This window comes from Neolamprologus multifasciatus, chromosome 15 (genome assembly GCF_963576455.1).
Source record: "Neolamprologus multifasciatus chromosome 15, fNeoMul1.2, whole genome shotgun sequence".
In the NCBI taxonomy this organism is placed as follows: Eukaryota; Metazoa; Chordata; class Actinopteri; order Cichliformes; family Cichlidae; genus Neolamprologus; species Neolamprologus multifasciatus.
Genome location: NC_140453.1, coordinates 27794593 through 27818652, shown reverse-complemented (window position 1 = coordinate 27818652; position 24060 = coordinate 27794593). Strand labels below are relative to the sequence as shown.

General features: G+C 43.7%; 1 protein-coding gene across 3 annotated transcripts; it reads right to left on the bottom strand.

Moving 5' to 3' along the window:
* Positions 1 to 1566: 1566 nt before the first annotated feature.
* ackr3b (atypical chemokine receptor 3b) lies at positions 1567 to 7485 on the bottom strand. Of its 3 annotated transcripts, none has more exons than XM_085134375.1 (2): positions 7016 to 7485; positions 1567 to 4415 (listed from the first exon to the last, which is right to left on the bottom strand). In XM_085134375.1, exon 2 carries the CDS (start codon positions 4397 to 4399, stop codon positions 3302 to 3304), a length of 1098 nt encoding a protein of 365 aa, XP_084990501.1. In that variant the 5' UTR covers positions 4400 to 4415; positions 7016 to 7485; the 3' UTR covers positions 1567 to 3301. The 3 variants fall into 3 exon arrangements, with proteins under 3 accessions (XP_084990501.1, XP_084990500.1, XP_084990499.1); XM_085134374.1 differs by having other exon boundaries at positions 7003 to 7084; XM_085134373.1 differs by having other exon boundaries at positions 1568 to 4415; positions 7083 to 7484.
* Positions 7486 to 24060: the final 16575 nt, after the last annotated feature.

Here is a 24060-nt window from a genome sequence, read left to right as displayed (position 1 = left end):
CATCTTATGGCCTCGGGCCGTAGTAGCCTGATTACCACTTACGAGGACGTTACACTGCCACTGTTCTAACGAAATTTAAAGATATGTGTGGATATCAGGCCCTCGTAGCCCAAGATCATTCTTTGTTTTTACACCAGGTCCCAATTAGCCCAAATAGCAAAGAGAAATTAAAAATGTATGCCACGAAAGAGTCATCCTCACTCCTCTCAGAATATAAAAGGTTTGTTATTAAAAACAGGTTTCAGTGCACGTACACATACACGCAGGTCACATGTCTGTGTGCATGTTTCCCTGTGAGTGCAGCGTGTTTTCCACATATCTTGACACGCTTCTTGTGTATTTGTAATATTTCTGGTAGCAGCTGTTTATCATTCCAGGCTGCAGTGTGTGGTGGAGGTTTCCAGTAACCACGGTGACTCAGGACTGTACACAGTCGGTTTTCATGGTAAACGGGCTGGTTCAAAGTTCTTTTCCACTCTATCTGAGCACTCAACGATTGGGCAATCGTGGCTCAAGAGTTGGCAGTTCGCCTTGTAATCGGAAGGTTGCCGGTTCGAGCCCTAGTTTGGACAGTTTCGGTCGTTGTGTCCTTGGGCAAGACACTTCACCCACCACCTACTGGTGATGGCCAGAGGGGCCGATGGCGCGATATGGCAGCCTCGCCTCTGTCAGTCTGCCCCAGGGCAGCTGTGGCTACACCTGTAGCTCCACCAGTATGTGAATATGAGAGTGAATGAATAGTGGCATTGTAAAGCACTTTGAGGGTCTCGAAAAGCGCTATATAAATCCATTATTATTTGTAAAGCTTTACTAGTCCCTAGGGACTTCAAAGCGCTTTACACATTCAATCATCCACACATTCACACACTGGTGATGGCAGCTACATTGTAAAGCGCTTTGGGGGTCTCGAAAAGCACTTTATAAATGCAATCCATTATTATTTTCAAAGCATTTTATACAACTAATTCATTCACACAAGCACATTTTTCTAAACTGTTTAGTGCTTACTGTCTAACATTCATAATCTGATGAACGCATTGGAGAGTATCTTGCCCAAGGATATTTTCAAACTGGTGGAGCCTGGGATCGAACTGCCAACCTTCCAGTTAGTAGCTGTAGCTCAGGTGGTGCTCTACCACCTGAGCTACAGCCACTAACTGGAAGGTGCTCTACCACCTGAGCTACAGCCACTCCGCTTTTTGTGGAGCGTTTAGTTGGAGCGTCACAAGAACTTTGTTTTGGCTACAATAGGCGTTTCACATTCACCGCCAAAGCAGCAGCCCCCCACCATGCAGGCTGAATCACTCCAGCCCCTCTGTGATGCTGCTTTCCCTTCGCCAGCTACGGGAGTAAAGGTTGGCGTGTTCAGTCTCCCGCCTGTCTCCGTGTCCATCCCGCAGAAGACAAGTGCTGCATTTTCCTCATCGCAACCGGTGGTTGCTTCCAGCACCACATCCACCTCAGCCATAGCAGCACCAGGCTCCACCACCACGGCTTCCAGGTGGGCGACGCCCACGTCATCACCGCAGCTTACCGCATGAGCTATGAAGAGACTGTTCATGTTCATGAAGTGAATGAGACTGAGAATTTACCCGCCGAGTCTCCCTCGGACTGTCACAGTATGCAGCACTGTATGAATTTGCAAAGAGGACCCAAAATGCAGACACCAAGGAACGTGTAACAAAAAGTGAGCTGTTTAATAGGCCGATAAAAACAAAAGGCACACGGACACTGGGGGAAACTAACTAGGACTAAACTGGGAAAACTGAATGCTGAACACAAAATACAAAGAGCAAAACCTTAAACGTAGAAAATCCTGGCAACACGGAGACATGAAAACATGATGACCACAACAACAAACATGAACCACACACACACTCATCTCATCTCCATCTTTATTACAGAGTGAACCCAAAGCAGAAACAAGCAGGAACGAGCAGGAGATCACACAGGAAACCGGAGTTAAAACTCCCTGTTTTTACACAGAGTTTGGTCAGAATCATTGGTTCTCGTGCAGGAGCTGTAATACAGAAATGAAGCACATCGTCACAGTCTGGTAATCTGACAGCAGACAGATTAAATATGCTGATAATTAACAAAAAAACCTTTCTGTTTCTTTCTGAGTTTCAAAATAAAGTTTCCTGGAAAGAGCATGTGGATATTTGGCAAAAACATTACAGAAAACAAGAATTTCTGCCAGAGACAGAAAGTTCTTCCTAATATTTTGTTGTTAATGATGTTTGTGCGTCATTCGCCAGTTTGAACCCAGAATTTCCCGTTAATAGTTTCCAGATTGTTGGACAGAAACACGTCCACAGATTTCAGGGTCGTCTCTGAAGGTGAAAAATGTTTTTCTCCATCATGTTTCCACCTCTGATTCATATAAAGTGGAAAAAACCAACTTTTTTTTACTGCCTTCAGGTGATCCTGTGAGTTTCACGTTCTTCAGGTCGTCTCTCAGGCGAGTTTCAACCCTCAGCTCTGACTGTCAGGTTTGTGGATGCTCACTCTACATATTCCAGTGTTCCTCTGACCTCTGAACTTCGGTTAGGTGGTGAAGGGTCTGAGCCAGGCTCAGCGAGTAGCTGACACCGAACACTGACCTGCTGATGTTTGAGCCTTCATGCATTTTCTACGTAAGAGAGTTATAATCATCTAGGAGGACATGGCTTTCACATTCAGTACATTATGTTGGAGTATTTAATACAGAGCGTGTGTAAGAAACAGGTAAAAGCTCAGTGAGTTAAAGCAGCTGATCGGAGCAACGCTGACACGTTTAGTCATGCTTCCACAAACCTTTGTGCTGTCTTTGTTTTGATTACTTAGATACAGCAGAGCAAAGAAAAGTCTTTTTTATAGATACAAATGATTATCTGATGGCCAGAATGTCTTTCTGTCACCAGTCGATTCAATAACATACGATGTGTCAGAAAGGTGTTAGGATGCATTCCCGAGTCCTAAAAAGCTAATGACTCAAAAAGCATTCCCAAGAGACATCAGGACATTGGCCATTAGGTCAATAAACCATCCAGGAATCAGCTGGTGCGGTTCACCTGGCTCAAGCTGGGAAAGACTGCAGCTAGCACCAGCAGATGGAGGAACCGACTGCAGGTCCTGAACGAGTTGAGCCAGCCCAGTCCATTAAAACTGCTAAAGCACGCACACCCTAACCTGGTGCAGGTCTGAAGGCCTACTCGGCGTTGCTGTAGCAGTTCCTCTGGATGAAGTTAAGTGTGCCACCAACTGGGGTGGGTGGAAGTTATTTACAAGTCTTTGAAAGAGTCCTGGAGGGCTCTGAAGTTCACATCGGGCTGTCCATGGTCATTGCTGAATACTCGGTTTCTGAGACATGCGAGGCATCGATGAGCCTGGTGAGCCCGGTCTTGGTGGAGTACTTGAAGATGAAGGCCTTCATGAGGTCATAGCGGTAGTTCCTGTTCAGGGAGTTGTACAGGATGGGGTTGACACAGCAGTGGACCAGCGAGAAGCACTGTGTTAGGTGCAGCGCCACGTCCAGGAAGTTCTCCAGCCGGCAGCTGAAGGGCAGGAGATTCAGCAGGGACAGGGTGTCCAGCAGGAGGACCGCGTGGAATGGCAGCCAGCACACCAGGAAGACTACAACGTACGTGAGGATGATCCGCCGGCTGACGCGCCGCTCCTGGTCTGAGGTGGGAGGGATGGCCGTTGCCAGGAGTAGGTAGAAGATGGTGATGACAGGGAAGGGGATGGCGAAGCCGAGCGCAAAGAAGCTCAGCTGGATGCCCACCATCCACTCCTTCGGGTTGCTGGGCGGGTACACTGGACGGCAGACGGCGCCATCATAGTGCGCCGACTTCACCGCCTGCAGGAAGTAGGTGTCTGGGATGGAGGCCACCAGCGCCATCATCCAAACCAGAACACAGACCAGCCGGCGCACCACCTTCTTCCTGCGGCTGTCGGGGGTGTCGGCAAACAGCGTGACGGACAAGTAGCGGTCGACACTCATGCAGGCAAGGAAGAAGATGCTGCTGAAGAGGTTAACGCTGAAGACCAGGTGAGTAAGCTTACAGACGGATTCTCCAAACGGCCACTGACCTCCCTTCAGCAGTGAGGTCACCCAGATCGGCAGCGTGGCCACGACGCACAGGTCAGCTATGGCCAGGTTCAGGATGTACAGGTGTGTCTCGTAGCGGTTCCTGTCGGATCGCAGGTTGACCCAGACCACCAGGGCGTTGGCGGCGAGGCCCACCAGGAAGATGAAGACGTAGAGGACGGAGAGGGTGTGAAGGAAGGCGGTTTGGTTGACGGTGCCCGAACACCTCAGCGCCTCCACGTGGGACAGGTTATGGTCAGCGGAGGTCAGGTTCAGCTCCTCCCACAGCTCAATGAGCTCAGAGAGGTCGTTAGCACTCAGACTCATGGCGACGAGGTTACACCTGGAAAACAGGGAAAGTCAGAAATATTAAATAAATAAAAAACAAAGATGTATTTTTGATAACAAGACATTTAAATTAATGCACTGAATAAATCTTATAATAAAAATAATAATAAATAATATGAAAATGTCATAATGAGTAAATAAACCCCCAAACAACATAATTCATAAAAATGTACAAACTGTGTTTGACTATGTGAAAGTAAAGTTTTCTGAAAGTATTCAAATTAAAATCTTGATGTCCATTCGGCCCACAGACCTCAGGCTTGTTTATAAGAACAGTGTTTCCCACCAAACTCCATTCAAAGATTCTGTAATTTAAGAATTTTCTTTGCGCTCACAAATAAAGATTAAAGCGGACAAAGATGAACGGGAGGTCGTATCAGGCGTATTGATTACAAGCAGGTTCAGGACTCCTGCTGACAAACTCCGTCAACTCGCCCACACACACCGAGGACACCAGCAGCTGGACAGATGGACGGACGTCAGAGCAGGTCACGCATCCAGACTTCATTAACAAATTGAAGTGACTGAACCAACAATAACGTCAGTGTGTGATCACCAGTGATCAATAACATGTGAATGATCAGTGCTGAGAGGTCTGAAGGTTTTACTGCTGAGTTTTTTTTCCTGCTCCCGCCTGAGCAGAAAAAAGATAACCACGTCTTCCTGTTCTAACTCTCGGGAAATTCATCAGGTGCAAAATCACAAACTGAAGATCAATAAGTTTGATTTGGCAGTGAACACAGATTTAACACAGGAAATAATAAAAGACTAATATTGGAAACAAGACACGTGCTGATTGTTTGGATCAATAATCTGTTCTTCTGCTGCGAGTGAAACTCTCACCAAACTCCATTAAAAAATTCTCAGATTTAAGGATTCTTTGACTTTTGGATGTTTGGGAGGGAATAAAATCTATAAGATATCAGCTTATTCCTGACAAAATGTTAGTGAAGATCAAAAACCTGTCATATTTTATTAGTTAAAAAGTCATCATGAATAAATGGTCTTAAACGTCTCATTCTTCTGCCTCTAAAACTCCTACATCATAACATCGAAAGCTTTACTTTCTTATTTTAGTTCTTTTTAATCAGATCAACATTACTATGAATAATTCTTCCTGTGGACTCAGAGCATATTTTAAGATTAAAACTGATCTTTATGAGTCCACGTTTGTTCTGAGAACATTAAAACCAGAGAAGAAAACTGAGCCCTCAGACAGCAGACGGAGGATGAAAAGGAGGAGTGTTTTATTGCTGCTGCACATAAAAACTCTGTAGGGTGCTTTAGACTGAAAGGTCATGACCTTCAAAATCAAATTTTACTGCAGCGCTGTGACAAAGAGTCAATTAGCTCTCCAATAAAACTCTAACCGGTGTCTTTTAGACAGAAAGTCTCAGATTTTACCAAAATAAAAGCATCTAAGAGCTGAGCTCAGCACCCATCCACACACACACACCTCGGTAGGCTTTAATGCATTACAGTAAATATGAGCTCTTTATCATGTGACTTACACACAGGTGTGCATAGGTAAGCACCAGCTTTGATGCTTTAAAAGAGTGGAAGCCAACAAGGCTCAGCACAGCTGTTTGAAACATCTGGATGAACCTCCAGCCACAGACACACTGTTACATCTGTAATAAGTGACGGCGTGTCTGTGTAATAAAGCAACGTGGGTCACACCTGTGTTTACCTGCCTCGTACATAGTCCTCATACATACAGTCAGCACGGAGCTCCATTCAAAGGAAATCCAGGTCCCTGAACGCAGGGTGAGCCACCAATCAGAGGGCCATAAATTGGCCTCAGCGCCCTCAGAGTCCGTTCAAAAATCCCCTGAGGTTTGTTTGGAGTTTGAGGCATTTCAGCATGAAGTGTGAGGCCTGAGCGCGCGCACAGCCCCCTTTGTAACTGGCTCAGGCGCCGTGGACACAGCTCTGCACGGACACACTCTTTAACCCTTTAATTAATCTTCCTACTGCAGGCGCAGATCTCATTATGATCCACGGCAGTTCACGTGCCTGCGCGCTGAAATCATCTCACCTGCAGGCACGTGCACGCTACAAAAACAGCTCATGTTGGCGCGTGCACACGTTAGCTACCTGTGTGCACGCGCGCTGAGCTGACTGAGTACTGCGGGTTAAAAATGCGTTAAAACGTCCGCTAAGTAAAGTTTGCTGGTAAACACAACCTGCCTAATGCAAACACGAGTGTTCGCAAACGGACAAGCCGCATGCCGAAGGCACGGGACGACTCCAGCGGCTCGTGGGAACTTTTAGCCGTCCGCATGCATGAGACCGTGCACGTGCCCGCACAACTAAACTTAAATAGGACATTTTTTAAACCGAGTCTGGCAAAGCCGCTGCAGAAATAAGCTTTTCCGATCGGCTTTAGTGGAGCACAAACTGGAGCAATAACGAACTCCGTTTAAAAAAACGCCTGATTTAAGAATTGTTTGCTCAATGGTGAAAAGTAAAGTAGTAATATTTAAGAAGACTGATGACAGGCTTCCTGTCGGCGCAGAGTCCGCTCTGCTTCATTGCCCGTTCATCTCGGAGTCACACCTGATGCTATAATCAGCTTTTACCTGCAACCCTAACCTGTAAAAACGTCCCTTTTCCCAGCGGACCCTGGAGCGGACATAAGCCTGAACGCTGCACAACTTACAGCACAAGAAGGGCGGCTCGGTCCGGATCAGTCCGGATCCACGGCGGGTCAGAGGGCACAGAGTCCGGCAGAGGGTTGCAGGCGTTCTCCCCGGGTCCCCCCACACTCTGCGGTTTAAATGAGAGAAGAAGAAGAAACGCCCACAGAGGCAGCCCCACTGTGCGTGATTTATTACAGCTTCAGCTGCGGAACAATGAAACTGCGGAGGCGTGAGAGAAAGCGCCAAAAACAAAGAGGAGGAGGAAAGGAAGAAGGAACACTAAACTTAAATAGTACATTTTTTAAACCGAGTCTGGCTAAACGTGACAGCCGCTGCAGAAATAAGCATCAGGAAGAAATAAAACATCCACTATTAAAACTGGTCAAATAAAATATAACAAAAGAAATAAATTCATTACAAATAAATGCATAACAATCTTGTTTTTATTAAAAGTGAAATTAAATTTCATAAAAAATATTTAAAATTGAATACTATCCAAGAACTACATGGTAATAATAAAAAATAAAATAGATATGATTGTTTTCTATCAGTATCATCAATAATTTACTGCATATTTATTCATCTTTTATTTTCACATGTTAAATGAACCACATTAATAAAGCTCTGATGGCGTCTGTAGCTTGGACCATCAGTCCGTGCCAGTCTGTGACCTATGGTCACTGGACTTTCACAGAGGGCTTCTAACCTCTCAGCAGTCCCCCCTCTGCTGTGTGGGCTCAAACATGAAGGCCTTCCCTGATAAACACGTCTGCACGCAGCAGGTGTTTCTCTAAAACCTGTTCACTCCTGTCAGCACTAATGGAGCCTTTCCAGATGTGCCAGCTGTCAGCACCATCAGCAGCATCTAACACTGATCCCTGCACACAGAGATTCCTCCAGATTTTCTGTCTGTGGATGAAATGACATTCTACACATGACGAGACTTTAAAACTGAAACTGTTCCATCTAAGATGCTCTTCTTATACCCAATCACAGTATGGACCTGCTGCCAAATAACCTTTTCAGCTGCTAAATGTTTCTACAGCTGTTTCTCCTTAGTCCCACCTACTTTTACAAGTTTATGTTGCCTGGTTACAACTTTCTGAGACATTTTTCAGCCACCAAGTTCAAAATAAGCTCAGTTTTCTTTCTTCTAATGTGAATAAAATGTTCTCTGTTATTCATCTTTGAAACGTTTCACAACTTTTTCAGGACTGAGTTGAAAAACATCAAATTAAACCAGGTTCTGTGTGAACCACAGTGTGGAGTGATTTGGGTCAGAATTTCAAAGTAAAGTCCAGACTGTATTTTAAAAATGGCTGTCACTCATAGACTCTGAGCTGTACTCAGAAACATCCAAATAAAATCCAAGAACTTCACCAAAACGGAGCTTCAGACATTCAGGCTTTTATTGTGAAGGAGCTAACACTGTTGCAGCTTTAAAAGTGAAGGATTTTAAAATAAAACCACAGGCCCTGGTGTGCTGTGCTGTTAAAGGCGTCTGAGGCAGGTTTGAGTGTAAACTCTACAAACAGGAAGCCAAACAATGAACACAGCTGAGTATTTGAATCCACAAACTTTATTCATAAAAATAGTGAGCTTCCTCCTCCTCGTCTTCCTCCGCTCCCTCAGAGGAACAAACACAGAGGATTCCCACAGACGAGGAGGAGGAAGGGGGGGCTCCCGGGCCTGCTGGTCACTGTGGCAACAGGCCGAGGTCTTCAGGTATCCAGATTCCAGGGCTCGGTTTGACCACAGGAGCTCAGCGAGCCCTGTCTGACCTTTGACCTGCAGCACACAGCTCATGTCAGCAGCAGCAGTTTGACCAAACACAGCCAATTAACTGCAGCTATAGACGGCAGCAGGAAGGTCATGCCCCCAATAATCAATGATCAATAATCATCAGTCATCATGAAAATAAATACAAATATTCACAGAAAGAAAAATATTTTAAAAAAGAAGAAGTAAAACATTTAAAAACATAAAACAGATAACAATAAAGAAATAATAGAAAAATAATTATTTATAAATGTATAATGAATCAAATAACGTAAGTAAAACAAATAAATAAAAAATAACTGACAAAAAGTCAATAAAATCACGAGAAAAACACAAAATAAATATAAATATTCAGGAAGTTTAAAAATAAATAAAACAAACACAGAAAACAGAAGAAATAAAATGACAATTAAAATAAGATGATAATAAAATACAGTACTACTGATTAATAAGAACAACAATAACAATAATAATGGTAGTGATGATGATGATGATGATGATGATGTGCGAGGTCGCCTCAGGCTGTCTCGGATTTTTGTGTTTATTATTGTGATTTTATTGTCCAGCTGCACGCCGTCCTTTGCAGGAAGTTGACGTTTCCCAACAGGAAGTGCTCATTCAGCTGCACCTGGAGCACTTCCTGCCTTGTCCTGAGAAAATGAAGCTTCACACACACACACACACACACACACACACACACACACACACACACACACACCTGGTCCTCTGAGTGTGTGTGTGCGACAGGAAGTGGAACAGAAGTCAGCGTGTGCACACAGAGCTGCCACAGACTCACCTGACCTCACCTTTTGCCTCTGACCCACCAAGATGCTAACAAATACTTATTATACCACTACTAGTACTTAGTACCAGTACTTCACACAGTGCTAACAGCACCACAGGTACTGCTGCTGCTGCTCAGTGTGGAGAACCCAGTGTGTGCTGCCCCCTGCTGGCTGCTCCACCTCACATACAACAACAATAATAAGATTATTTGTTTATAGCTATAGTTACAGTACGTACACATGTTCAAATACACACACACACTGTGACTTCCTCCATATATCATAAATTAGCAGGTCATTTACTGAGCTGAAGGTTGGTGGTTCAATCCCTGGCTCCTCCAGTATGCATGCCAAGTATCCTTGGGCAACATACTATCCATCGGAGTTTAGCTTAGAAGTAAGTGACTGGGTGAATGTGGCATGTTGTATATCTTTGTGTGCTCCATACCAGAGATGGGCAGTAACGCGTCACAAGTAACATGTTACTGTATACCGATTACTTTTTAAAGTAAAGGGATTACTATTGAAAAAGATAATTAGATTACTGTTACTTTCCCGTAAGCATGCTGCATTACTGCGTTACCAAACAGTGATTTCATTTGCGAGAGTGTCTCATGGCAATGATGTAAGCGACTGATTACATTTTATCTGATGGATTATGCAGAAAAAGTAGAATTGGGCTGAAAGATCTATTGTTTTATTACCTATTCTGGTTGTAAATTAGATAGATAGATAGATAGATAGATAGATAGATAGATAGATAGATAGATAAAACTTTATTAATCCCTCGGGTGGGTTCCTCTGGGAAATTTGTTTTCCAAAAAGCACAGCACCGACAGAAGTTACAGAGTTAAGAATATTATATATATATATATATATATATATATATATATATATATATATATACACACATATATAAATACAAAGACATATATAGATAAAATATACAAAGGGGATAAATAGAATAAATAGGAATAAAAATAAAAAATAAAAATACAAGTGAATTGCACATTTCAAGTATTACGTTAAAATTACGTTTTTAAAAAGTAACTAAGTACTTTTGAAAGCAAGTAATCAGTAAAGTAATGGGATTACTTTTGGGGCAGTAATCAGTGATTAGTTACTGATTACTTTTTTCAAGTAACTTGACCAACACTGCCCGTGACAGTAGAAAGGCTCTATATAAGAATCAGTCCATTGACCATTTCATTGAGAGGAACTACAGTTAAAACTCATCACTCACAGAGCGTCCCTGACTGTACACTGTGAGAGGTGAGACAGGCAGACCGCCATTACTGTGTCAGAGAGGCGTCTCAGTGAATCGGACTCACGGAGCTCTGTGGGTGGTGTGGATGCCACCCAAGTGGGATACATTCATCCTCTCAGGGCTCCTCACTGAGGGCTCCTCAGGATCTGTGGGACGGAGAACAGTCGTGTTTCAGGTCCAGACATCCTGAAGGAGTTTGATTTAATCAGAGAGTCAGATGAGGAGAACAGAGGAGGAGATCAGAGCCCTGCTGCAGTAAACAGCTTCCACAAACAGTCAACAATCAACATCAACAAACTCTGGTTGATTGTTGACTTTCTCCTGTGGAGTCCTCTGTGTGGTAGAAGGACTGTTTCATTTTCTCATACATGTTTCAGTGATTCCACTGACTCCCTCCTCTCATGCTGACTGGGTGTCTCGGTCCTGTTAGACACTTTGTTTTCTTCACTCTGCTGATTTTTCTCCACCAGACTGTGAGTCATTCTTCATGCTGGTCTCTGCTGAGGAATGCTCATGTGAGCTTATCTCAGACATCACAGTCAGAGTTCATGTCACAGCAGTTCCATAGTTCAGTGAAGCACACGGAGACACGAGGCAGCCACCCCCCCCCCCCGTCCCCCCGTTTAAGACAATAAGATTACAAGCAGCTGTGGATCAGAGGACTTGGAGGACTTGGAGGACTCGAAAGACTGCGGTCGACCTCAGCAGTTTTCAGGAAACCAGGTCACTGTGGTAAGTCTCTGATGATTCTCTATTGGTCTGTTAGCATCAGACTGTGAACCAGGACAGAAACATTAACCATGAAAGCCTGAAATTTTCAATTATTAAATGTGTCCTTTGGGACAGATGCATGAAAAATGTTGGAGTACTGAAAGCGTCCAGCACTCTTGCAAAGTCCCAGGTGTGAGCAAACACACTAATAAAAATCTTCATACTGTAAAAGACACCTCATGAAATCATTTTGAAATATTTATATTTCTCAGTGGTGCAAAAATAAAGAATACTTTGTTTACTCGGGTACTTTGTTTGTTACTTTGCTGGATGGAGCAAATATGACCATCTGTACCACAGAAATCATCAGCACATAGTCTGATTCCAGATGACACTCTGACTCTGAAAATAATCTTGGTAAATATGTGCACGTGTGTACATATTTGTGCATATCCTTCATGTTTTATTTGGGAATATTAATGAATTGTAGCTCATTGAATTATCACAAATGTGGATTTTTTATGAATATGCCTCTGATATGTTTTAATGTCTCTCACATTACAGCTCCGCATTCACTTTGATGCTGAGAGCAGAGAAAATGTCAATGTCAATATATTTATGCTCCAACATTTCAAAATATAAACACAGACTGACTCCGCCCTTCTGACTCCGCCCCTCGTCTGTCCCTTCCTGGTTCACACAGCTGATGATCACATGAGAGCGCTTCACTCTGCAGCAGAACATCTTCATCTATGATGCTCTTATCTTCAGTCTGTCAACGGTGTGGGACAAAGATGCCACCATAATGGTTTGATCTGTTCCTCTGATTGGATCACAGAAGTTCATTCCTGTTATGTTTCAGGCTCAGGCTGTGATCCTCCAATCACAGCATTCTGATATGACAATGTGATCTTCACTGTGGCGTGCTTCTGTCACCGCTCTTCTCTTTTCCTAGCTCCTTACTCCCGCTCCTGCCCACCTTTCTGTCATGTCAGGACTCAGGATCACTGCTGGGAGTCTCTGATCATTCAGCTCTCATTTTGAACAGCAGCAAACCAAGCTCAGTGCTCACTGAGACCACAGACTGCTGACACTTTACCATAAACAACACTCCAGCTGTCAAACATGAGAGACTAAAGTGAACTTTATCAGAAAACCACTCAGATCTGAAGTTTCACTTCCAGAAAAGAAGCAGCAGTAAAACAGTAATGCTGAGGACAATCAGCATGGACATGTTTGATCAAAGAGTCCCTGAAACATCACAGACAGATGTTCACCTGCAGACAGGAACAGACAGCAGCAGCACTGTCCTCTTCTGAATAACTCTTAGCTCACACTGCCCTCTAGTGGCAGACTGAGTTACCCACAGGAGTGAGGAGGATTAGTGGTCAAGCTGTTTAATTTAAACGTTATAAATGAAGGGTTGGAGTGGCGACCTTTGGCTTTGTGGATATGTTACTTTGCTGATGAAGCCCTTTCTGTTATTGTTGATGTGAACAGTCACATTATCCCAGCACACAGTCAATATTCATCATAATGAATCCAGATCAGGCTTTCCAAACATCACAGGACAGATTCAGAACAGGCGCAGCAACAATAGGTACACCGTTTGCTTTACTTGAACACATTTCATTGATCTTAAACTGAAAGCAGGTTAAACCACTCTTCTCCTGACATATCTGAGGGTTTCTTCTGTGATAACCTAATTATTATGGAGACCGGGATCTCTCCTTCCAGACTATGGTTCCAGTTAACACACTACCAAAGCTTGTCAGGTACTTCAAATTTGAGAGGTTTGCAGATTCCTGTTGTTTCTGGATTGTTTTACCGCCTCGTGTCAGATTATTTAAATCTTTGAATTTTCATTTGCTGGGAACGTCTAGCAGAGGCCCCAGTCCGTGAAATCTCCAACTCACACCTCCGGCAGAGCTTCAACAGCATTCCGAGGGAGACTGGGGACATTGAGTCCAAATGGACCATGTTCAGCGTCTCCATTGCCGAAGCTGCTGCATTGAGCTGCAGCCGCAAGGTGGTTGGTGCCTGTCGTGGTGGTAACACCCGAACCAAATGGTGGACACCAGAGGTGAAGGGAGCCACCAAGCTGAAGAAGGGGTCCTATCAGGCTTAGCTAGCCTGTGGGACTTCGGAGGCAGCTGACAGGTACCGACAGGCCAAGCAGAATGCGGCTCGGGCAGTGGCTGAAGCAAAAAGTCGGGTGTGGGAGGACTTCAGAGAGGCCATGGAAAAAGACTTTCGGACTGCCTCGAAGAGATTCTGGCAAACCATCAGGATGGGAAAGGGGTGCTCTACCTGCACTGTGTATAGTGCTGGCGGAGCCCTGCTGACTTTGACTGAGAAAATTGCCGGGTGGTGGAAGGAATACTTCGAGGACCTCCTTAATCCCACTGACAATCCCACCTCATCCGAGGAGGAAGCAGAGTCTGGGGATGATGGGGACGACCCGCCAATTTCCGGAGCCGAGGTCATTGAGGCAGTTAAACAACTCCTTGGTGGCAAAGCCCCTGGTGTAGATGAAGTCCACCCCGAGTTGCTGAAGGCACTGGACATTGTAGGGCTGTCCTGGCTTACACGCCTCTCTTCTCAGCCAGAAAAGGGTCGGGGATGAGTTCCTGCCCCAAGTGGAGGAGTTCAAGTATCTCGGGGTCTTGTTTGCGAGTGATGGGAGAAGGGAGCCGGAGATCGACAGACGGATTGGTGCTGCAGCCGCAGTGATGCGGACGCTGCACCGGTCCGTCGTGGTGAAGAGAGAGCTGAGTGTAAAAGCGAAGCTCTCAATTTACTGGTCGATCTACGTCCCTACCCTCACCTATTGCCACGAGTTGTGGGTAGTGACCGAAAGAACAAGATCGCGGATACAAGTGGCGGAAATGAGCTTCCTCCGAAGGGTGGCTGGCCTCTCCCTTAGAGATAGGGTGAGAAGTTCAGCCATCCGGGAAGGGCTCAGTGTAGAGACGCTGCTCCTCCAGATCGACATCGGGCATCTGACAAGGATGCCTCCTGGGCGCCTCCTGGGTGAGGTGTTCCAGGCATGTCCCACTGGGAGGAGGCCCCGCGGCAGACCCAGGACACGCTGGAGAGATTATATCTCTCGGCTGGCCTGGGAACGCCTTGGTGTTCCCCCGGATAAGCTGGAGGAGGTGGCTGGGGAGAGGGAGGTCTTGGCTTCTCTGCTTAGGCTGCTGCCCCCACGACCCGGCCCCAGATAAAGCGGAAGAAGATGGATGGATGGATGGATGGATGGATGGATGGATGGATGGATGGATGGATGGAATTTTCATTTGCTGATGTGGGAGCAGGAGGAGCCGGGGGTCCATGTTATTATCTAAAGTCATTTTAATGTAGGGATGCAACGATACCAATTTTTTCAAACCGATACGATACCGATACTTGGATTTGAGTACTTGCCGATACCGAGTACAAAAACCGATACTTCTACCACACACACACACACACACACACAAATGCAATGAATTGGAAGACAGGTTTTATTTTATTCTCTGCCAATAATAAATAATATCTTAATAAAAATGACCACAAAAAAATTTCAAGTGAAAAATAAGCACTTCTGTTAAATTATTGCAGAGTCTCCACATTGTAATTTAACAAAATATCACTGAACTATTGGCACTGTCTCGAGCTTTCAGAATAATAAATAAACACTTCTGTTTGGAATAAAATAAATACAAATTAGGTTTGAGAATAAAATAAACTTTTAAATTGTTGCAGAGTGTCCATATTGTAAACAAACAAACAAAATAACGAAAGTATTTGGCATTGACGAACGAACTCCCCATCTGCCCGTGGATCATCAGTCCACTGTGCCGTTAAACCAAGGACTGACATCGCACACACTGCTTGTCTTTACCTCTTTAGAAAGTTTTGGCACCATTATCTCCCTGATGTGTGGGCGGTTGGGAATTTCATATCGCGGCTCGAGTATGCTGAGAAGACGGTGCAATCCTATGCTTTCCACGGCCGGCATTGGCTGGTCATCCAGAGCGATAAAATGAGTCAGAGCCTCTGTTATTTTAACTGCCCGTGGATTTTCTCTTGACATTTTTCATCGCTTTACCAAAACCTGAGTTAAAGTTGGCTGTTCCACACTGCTGACATTTTGTTTAGCCTAGCTACAGCAGCCTCCAGTTTCTCTTTTTTATCTGGAGTTGCCAGTCTGACTCGTCTAACCCTGTGCCTGTTTAGCGCGGGATGTCCCCCTAGTGGCCAATCTAAAAAACTACAACAAAAATGACAATCCACCCTCTGATTAATGAAATAAGTTAGCATCGGTTCGTGGTATCGGTTAACTTTTACGAGTTAACCGATACCACATTTTACAGTATCGGTCCCGATACCCGATACCAGTATCGGTATCGGTGCATCCCTATTTTAATGTCTTCAGGCACTGATGTTCCACAGCCCGGGGTAGACAAGAACTAAAAACATAAAAAAGAAAAAGATATGGACTTAGTGACAATAACTGAAGGGACCCTGGATTATATGGATCAATGGATGGATGGATGGAGCGACCATGGTTCAGGATGTTGGGAAGCTCATCTGGTAACCGGAAGGTTGCTTGTTCGATTCCCAGCTCTGTCTGTCCTGGTCATTGTGTCCTTCACCCAAGACACTTCACCCAACCACCTACTGGTGTTGGCCAGAGGGGCCGATGGCGCGATATGGCAGCCTCGCTTCTGCCAGTCTGCCCCAGGGCAGCTGTGGCTACAACTGTGATTTGCCTCCACCACTCTCACATTCCACCAGTGTGTGAATGTGAGAGTGAATGAATAGTGGTATTGTAAAGCGCTTTGAGTGTCTACAAAAGCACTATATGAATATAGTCCATTATTATGAATGGAGGGATGTATAGACCAGTTTCAGGCCTCAATGGTGTTCACTTAAAAGTATCTGAACTCTCTTGGTGTGTGAATGCCATTAAAATAAAAACCCCTGTGGGCTTACTTTGTGTTTGGATAATGGTGCTGGTGGAGCATGCTGTCTAACATGTCACTCCAAAATCTCCCACAGGTGTTCAGCTGAGATCAGCACTTCATCTTCATGCTCATCAGAGCATTCAGCAGTTCTACCGACATCCACCGCTGCATTAGAGTTCACACTGGATCATCCTTAGGTTTATGTTGTAAGGATGGATGGACCTGTAGAGGAGAAGAAGATGGGATCAGCAGGTAGGAGATAAGTAGTTTGTCTCAGTACATGTTAATGAGGCAGAAACACATGCAGTCCAAGCTACCCAGTCATAGCTGTTGTTGTTTCCATGGAGAACCTGCTGCTCTTCATCACTCAGACCCTTAATGTCAGGGTGGCCGGACTGGAGACGCGCTAACTCCATAGAGGGTGTCACACAGTTTTCTCATAGAAACTCTGAGAAGAAAAAAATCTGAGCTGGATTAAAAGAGATATTCATTAAATTCAATTCTGTCCAAATTTATTTATAAAGCACCAAGTCACACAGTCACCTCAAAGCACTTTAAATTATCCTACAACAATACATACAGAGGAAAAACCCAACAATCATATGACCCCCTATGAGCAAGCACAATGGGAAGGAAAAACTCCCTTTTAACAGGAAGAAACCTCCAGCAGAACCAGGCTCAGGGAGGGGCGGGGCCATCTGCTGTGATTGGTTGGGGTGTGAGAAGGAAGACAGGATAAAGACATGCTGTGGAAGAGAGACAGAGGTTAATAACAGATATGATTCAATGCAGAGAGGTCTGTTAATACATAGTGAGTGAAGAAGAAACACCCAGTGCATCATGGGAATCCCCGGCAGCCTACGTCTATTGCAGCATAACTAAGGGAGGATTCAGGGTCACCTGGTCCAGCCCTAACTATATGCTTTAGCAAAAAGGAAAGTTTGAAGCCTAATCTTGAAAGTAGAGATAGTGTCTGTCTCCTGAATCCAAACTGGAAGCTGGTTCCACAGAAGAGGGGCCTGAAAACTGAAGGCTCTGCCTCCCATTCTATTTTTAAATACTCTAGGAACAAATGGTAAATGGCCTGCATTTGTATAGCGCTTTTCTAGTCCTTAAGGACCCCAAAGCGCTTTACACTACATTCAGTCATTCACCCATTCACACAGGCAATGGCAAGCTACATTGTAGCCACAGCTGCCCTGGGGCGCACTGACAGAGGCGAGGCTGCCGGACACAGGCGCCACCGGGCCCTCTGACCACCACCAGTAGGCAAACATGGGGCTACAGGCTACTGCCACCTGAGCTACAGCCACCCAACAATAATATGTATATCCATATTGTTGTGCTGTGGACATTTATGTGCTTTTTTGTGCAGAGGAGTTTTTTTGTTTCCTGTTCTCATGCTGTCCTCCCAGGAGCCCAGCATGAGTAGAGGTCTCTTTTTTTTCCTCTTGTACTTTCCCATTGTCGTGTATATTTCAGTGGGGTTTTTTTTTTCGGTAACGCTACCAATCTCCAACCTGTATCCCCATGTGATGTCTGTGTTGTGTGTGTAAGGTCGGGGGGGATTGATTGATTGATTGATTTAAGTAAGCGTGTAGTGTGAGAGTGAAGTGCTCTATGATATGGTACTATAAGGTCATTAAGATAAGATGGAGCTTTATTAAAGAAAGCATGTATAATGTAAGCAGAATTGGTCCTAGCACTGAACCCTGTGGAACTAATTAACTAACAATTAACTTCAGTGTGTGAAGAAGACTTTCCATTTGCATGCACAAATTGGAGTCTATTAGGTAGATATGATACAAACCACTGTAGTGCAGTACCTGAAATACCTAGAGCGTTCATAAGACCATGAGTTAATGTTTTACTTATATATTTATACGTATTTAAGTCGTGTCTTCTCACGTTCTAGTGACTGGTCTGTCTGTTTTTCTCCTATGAATCTCCTGTGAATCCATCGTGTGTTTTCCCATGGAGTCAAATACTTCTGATTTGATGCCTTATTTTTCACAGGAGCTACAATATCCAGTTTCATACATAGTGAGGAGGCAAAATTATTAACAAGATAACTGATCTCTGTTGGAGTAGCGTTCAGGTAGCTGCTCATTGTGAGTTTGAATCTGCTCCATTAATATAACTAAAACCTAAAATCCAGCCTTTCACAGAAAGCTCTTTACTCTTGAGACGTTGTCGGAATTTAAACTGTGTGTTTTTCTTCTATATTTTGCTATTGATCAACTATTTTGCTGCCATCCAATGTGCAATATTTTGGTCTCAGTGGAATTACCATCCCCACCCTAAATGACCATAGCCCCTCCACCCTTATTTATTTATTATATTATATAACTGCCCTTGTATACAGCCCCACAATGTTTCTGTTTCAATGTTTCTACACATACACCATATATATACAGTAGTTTACTCACATATATGTATAGATACATATTGCTTTTTTTCCCTCATTGTATATTGTTTTCTTTACTTTTGCACCTTTGTGTTCCAGCTACCTAATTTCCCTGTGCAAGAAACTGCACAATGATGATAAAAAGTCTAAGGTCTAAAAATAATCAGTCTTTTCTTATTCAGCCCCTCACAGTTGTTCACTTTAACCAGAAAATGCTTGACTCTAAAGTTGCGACGAAGTTTTGAGCAACTTGTCAGGAAGCAGTATATAAATCACAGGGAAACACATCAGTCAAATTTAGGACATGTGGGGAGTTAAGAAATGTTACCAGACTTCACTCATATCGAAGAGTGAGTGATCAGTGGCTCATGTTTAATGTTTGCAGATTTCTGAGTGTGATGCATGTTTATGCCTCTGTCTCCTTCCTGTAGAGGAGAAGCTTGGGAAAATGCGGACAGAGTTTGTGTCGAGGGTGTCAAAAGAAATCCTCATACAGCTCCTCGAGGCCCTGGTTGCAGAAGGTGTGTTTAAGGATTTGGAGAAAGAGAGCATTATGGAGAAGAACCGGGTTACAGCAGATAAGGCAGGCTGTATCATTGACGCAGTGAAGAAGAAAGGAGACAAAGCCAGCGGCATAATGATCAGACATCTTCAGACCAGAGATCCAACTCTCTCCTCTCAGCTGGGTTTATGCTCCGGTTCATCAGCTAAGCACGGTGAGGTTGATGGCATCTTCTCAATAATCAATCAATAATCTTCTATTAGAGGGATAAGAGCATGCTGCAGTGGTTTGAATCATAACCAACTAATAGACTCCAGTTTGTGCATGTAAATGGAGAGTCCTCTTCACACACTGAGGTTAATTATGGAGTTCCACAGGGTTCAGTGCTAGGACCAATTCTGTTTACATTATACATGCTTCCCTTAGGCAGCATCATTAGAAGACATAGCATACATTTACACTGCTATGCAGATGACACCCAGCTCTATCTGTCCATGAAGCCAGATAACACACACCAATGAGTTAAACTGCAGGAATGTCTTAAAGACATAAAGACCTGGATGGCCGCTAACTTTCTGCTTCTTAATTCAGATCAAACTGAGGTTATTGTACTCGGCCTTGAAAAGCTTAGAAATATGGTATCTAACCAGATTCTTACTCTGGATGGCATTACCTTGGCCTCCAGTAACACTGTGAGGAACCTTGGAGTCATTTTTGACCAAGATATGTCCTTCAATGCACATATTAAACAAATTTGTAATGTATTTGCAACTACTGAAGCTTCGGGACCTTCGGGCCAGGTAGTAATGCTTTTAATGTTTCTGGCCATTGACATCTTAACCTCTCTTCTTTTATTCATTTAGAGGCTCTTCGGAAGTGTCAGATTAACTTCAAATCAAAACTAAAGAAGTTCCAGTGTGTGTTTGAGGGGATCGCTAAAGCAGGAAACCCAACCCTTCTGAATCAGATCTACACAGAGCTCCACATCACAGAGGGAGGTACTGCAGAGGTCAATGATGAACATGAGGTCAGACAGATCGAAACAGCATCCAGGAAACCAGACAGACCAGAAACAACAATCAGACAAGAAGACATCTTTAAAGCCTCACCTGGAAGAGATGAACCAATCAGAACAGTGCTGACAAAGGGAGTGGCTGGCATTGGGAAAACAGTCTTAACACAGAAATACAGCCTGGACTGGGCTGAAGACAAAGCCAACCAGGACTTTCAGTTCATATTTCCATTCACTTTCAGAGAGCTGAATGTGCTGAAAGAGGAAAAGTTCAGCTTGGTGGGACTTTTTCATCACTTCTTTACTGAAACCAAATAAGCAGGAATCTGCAGATTTGAAGACTTCCAGGTTGTGTTCATCTTTGATGGTCTGGATGAGTGTCGACTTCCTCTGGACTTCCACAAAACTACAATCCTAACTGACCCTAGAAAGTCCACCTCAGTGGATGTGCTGCTGATAAACCTCATCAGGGGGAAACTGCTTCCCTCTGCTCACCTAACTCTAACTAATAAAATTAGTAGGTCATTTGCAAGACTCTGTAGAACAGGGGTGGGAACTCCAGGCCCCGAGGACTGGTGTCGTGCAGGTTTTACATAGACCACCTGAGTGATTAGTTCATTACTTCAATACATGTTGAAGTGGTCATTTAGCCCTTTAAATCAGCTGTGTTGGAAGAACAGGACACATCTAAAACCTGAAGGATACCGACCCTTGGGACCTGGAGTTGGACATCCCTGCTATAGAACTTGCCTGCATGCTGAAGTGGCAGTTCAGTCATTTGATTCATGTCACAGCTTGTCATGGTGCAAAAGGACTACTTTTAGATGTGCATTTTTCCAATCACTTACATTTATTCAAATGTACTTGAGTAGGGTTGGAGGTTGCCACCTCAGTCAAATTCTTGTCAATGACCTACTAATTTTATTTAGTTGTGCTGTAGCAGGGACACTAACAGTTTCAGGACACAGGCCCTCGAGGACTGGAGTTTGACACCACTGCACTAGAGGATGTCGGGCCCTCAGACCACCCTCATGAAGTCTGGTCAGGAGAGACAGAGAGAGAACATCAAACACGAGAAACACAAGAGGCAGTAAAGATGGCAGACATGATGACATAAACCTAAAGATTACATAACAAACCTAAAAGCAGAAAATACAAACACTAAACGTAGAAGAAATACAGTCACGACAACCAGAAAGATCAACATACATAAGTCTGCGTCACAGAGATCCAACTGTGGGTTTCCTGTTTTATCTTCAAGGACACAACAATGACGATTCATGTTGATGAGACATCATGTTAACAACTATGTTTATCAGTGTCTGCTGTCACTCACTTTTTAAATAAAGTTTAAATAAATCACCGCCCATGTGTTCCCGGTGAACAGTCACTAGAGGGCAGCAGAGCTCCCTCACACTCACCTGAGACTCAGAAACATGTCATCACTCAGGTATTTACCTGAACCACAGGTGTGATCAGTCCTGTGTGTTTACAGGGAGAAAACAAACCAGGTACCATTAAAAAAAAAAAGTCCATATTTAACATCATGGAAAGGGAAAGTTTGGAAAGGCCTTCAACTTTGGCTACCAAGGATCTTCCACTGATGGATAAATCCCTTTGAAGTCATCCGCTAGTTGAGTAATAGATAAAGTTCTGCCAGCAACATTACACTGCTGTTTTTAAAATTAATAGAAAGTAACTGCATAGGAAGAAGGAAAAGATACGGTGTTTTGACGGTGTTATGCTGAGTGAACGGACTCTATGACAGAACACACAGAAGCGCAGAAAATGCAGGGAGTGCTCTTTATTTGTTGTGTCAAAGTTATTTACACGGGATGAGATTATACAGAGGAACAAAGAGAGGGAAACCAGGGGAGGAGGCTGACATGCATTCGGAGGGAAAGGGGTTACCCGCGCACGCAGGGTGGATCTATAAGAAAAAGAAAAACGAAACTTTAGAGGAAGATGCCAAACCACCGGTAAGAAACAGCAATAAACATGGGGAGAGTTGGAGAGCTCACTTGTCACACTGGCTGTACGGGCTCGGGCGAGGATTCTCGGGATGTGGGAGAAACGCTGTAAATGATCTCCGTAGTGATCCCGGAAATGCGGCTTCACAAACAGCTGACAGGTAAGCGGGTGATGGATCCGGTGTTGTGCCAAAAAGTGATTGTCTGCCAAAAACTGATTTCCGGTATTTGCCAAAAACTGATTGCTCGTATTTAAACTGCTATAAGTAACTTGTTGGCCTATAATATGTGAAACATATGTCAAATGCATCCCTCATGGATGACACAAAGTCATATTGAGCCACAAACAACATTCGTGTAACAAGGTAGAAGCCGCAATCAGTTTTTGGCAGCGACTTTTATAGAACCTTTATTTATGCAGTTAAAAAAATCTCATTAACATTAAAAATGTCTTTTGTAAGAGTAAGTTGGCCAGGAGGACAGCAGAAATGGCAGCAAATATTACAATAGTTCTGTAAAAATATTTTAAGTGGAGATAAAGGACCGGATTGTTTATAATGTGAGTACAATAACACAGAGTTATAAAGATACTTGAAAAAACAGATAATCTTTTAATTCTATATATAACCCCTTTGTAAACGCTGTTCACCGAAGTCTATTTACCAACATACGTAAAGATATTACACATAAAAAATACACGGAAACATTGGAAATCAGTTTTTGGCATGCAATCACTTTTTGGCACAACACCTGACCGACTGAGGATACAGGACAACAGGTAAGCAAACAAAATCCAAGACATAGGTTGACCGTAATGCTCACCGCGGAGAATTAAACACGTTACTCGTCACTTGAGGAGGTGGCAATACTCCGACACCAGACGTCAGTCGCGCTGCTCCTAAGTAACGCTCCATCAAATGACGTCTGATGCACCGCCGGTGTGTCAGCATCCCGTGACACACCACCCCGCCTACCTGAGCTGAAAACAGAAGCAGACCCCGTGACACCACACCAGAGAAACCCCACCAACTCCTAACAGACGGATCCCACGGTTGATATCAAATCTTTTCGTTGTACCATACGGGAGTTTGATTGAGCTGTTTGCATCTGCATATAAAGTTTGAATGGATTTTTTAAACATATTTCCAAAACCAAAAATATCAAGTGCTCTGAACATGAATACATGTTCAGTGAAGTTGAAAGGTTTATAAAATTTTCATGACTTCTGTAGAAAAAATAGATTTATATAAAGTTTTATAAAAAAGTTCACAAGTCTTGGAAATCACTTTGATGACACCATCTGAACAAAGTTTAGTCATGGTGCCAAGTGTATTGTGATGTTTTATAATTTGAAAAAATTGAGTTTTTGTTCTCCCTCTTAGAGCCATTTCCTTCTTGACTGCACAAAGGTACCTTTTGCCTTTTAAATATATACATTTTCTAATTTAATGTAAATTTGAAGTCTGTTCCTGTTATCTTCAGATAAATTATCAGGTGATCTTGACAGAGCCATCATTTTTCTATTTTTAACTATTTCAGCTCCTCTTCTCATTAAAAGAGACCTCAATTCAAATGTCATGAACTCCCGATTTTTACTAAAAGCATTTTCAACA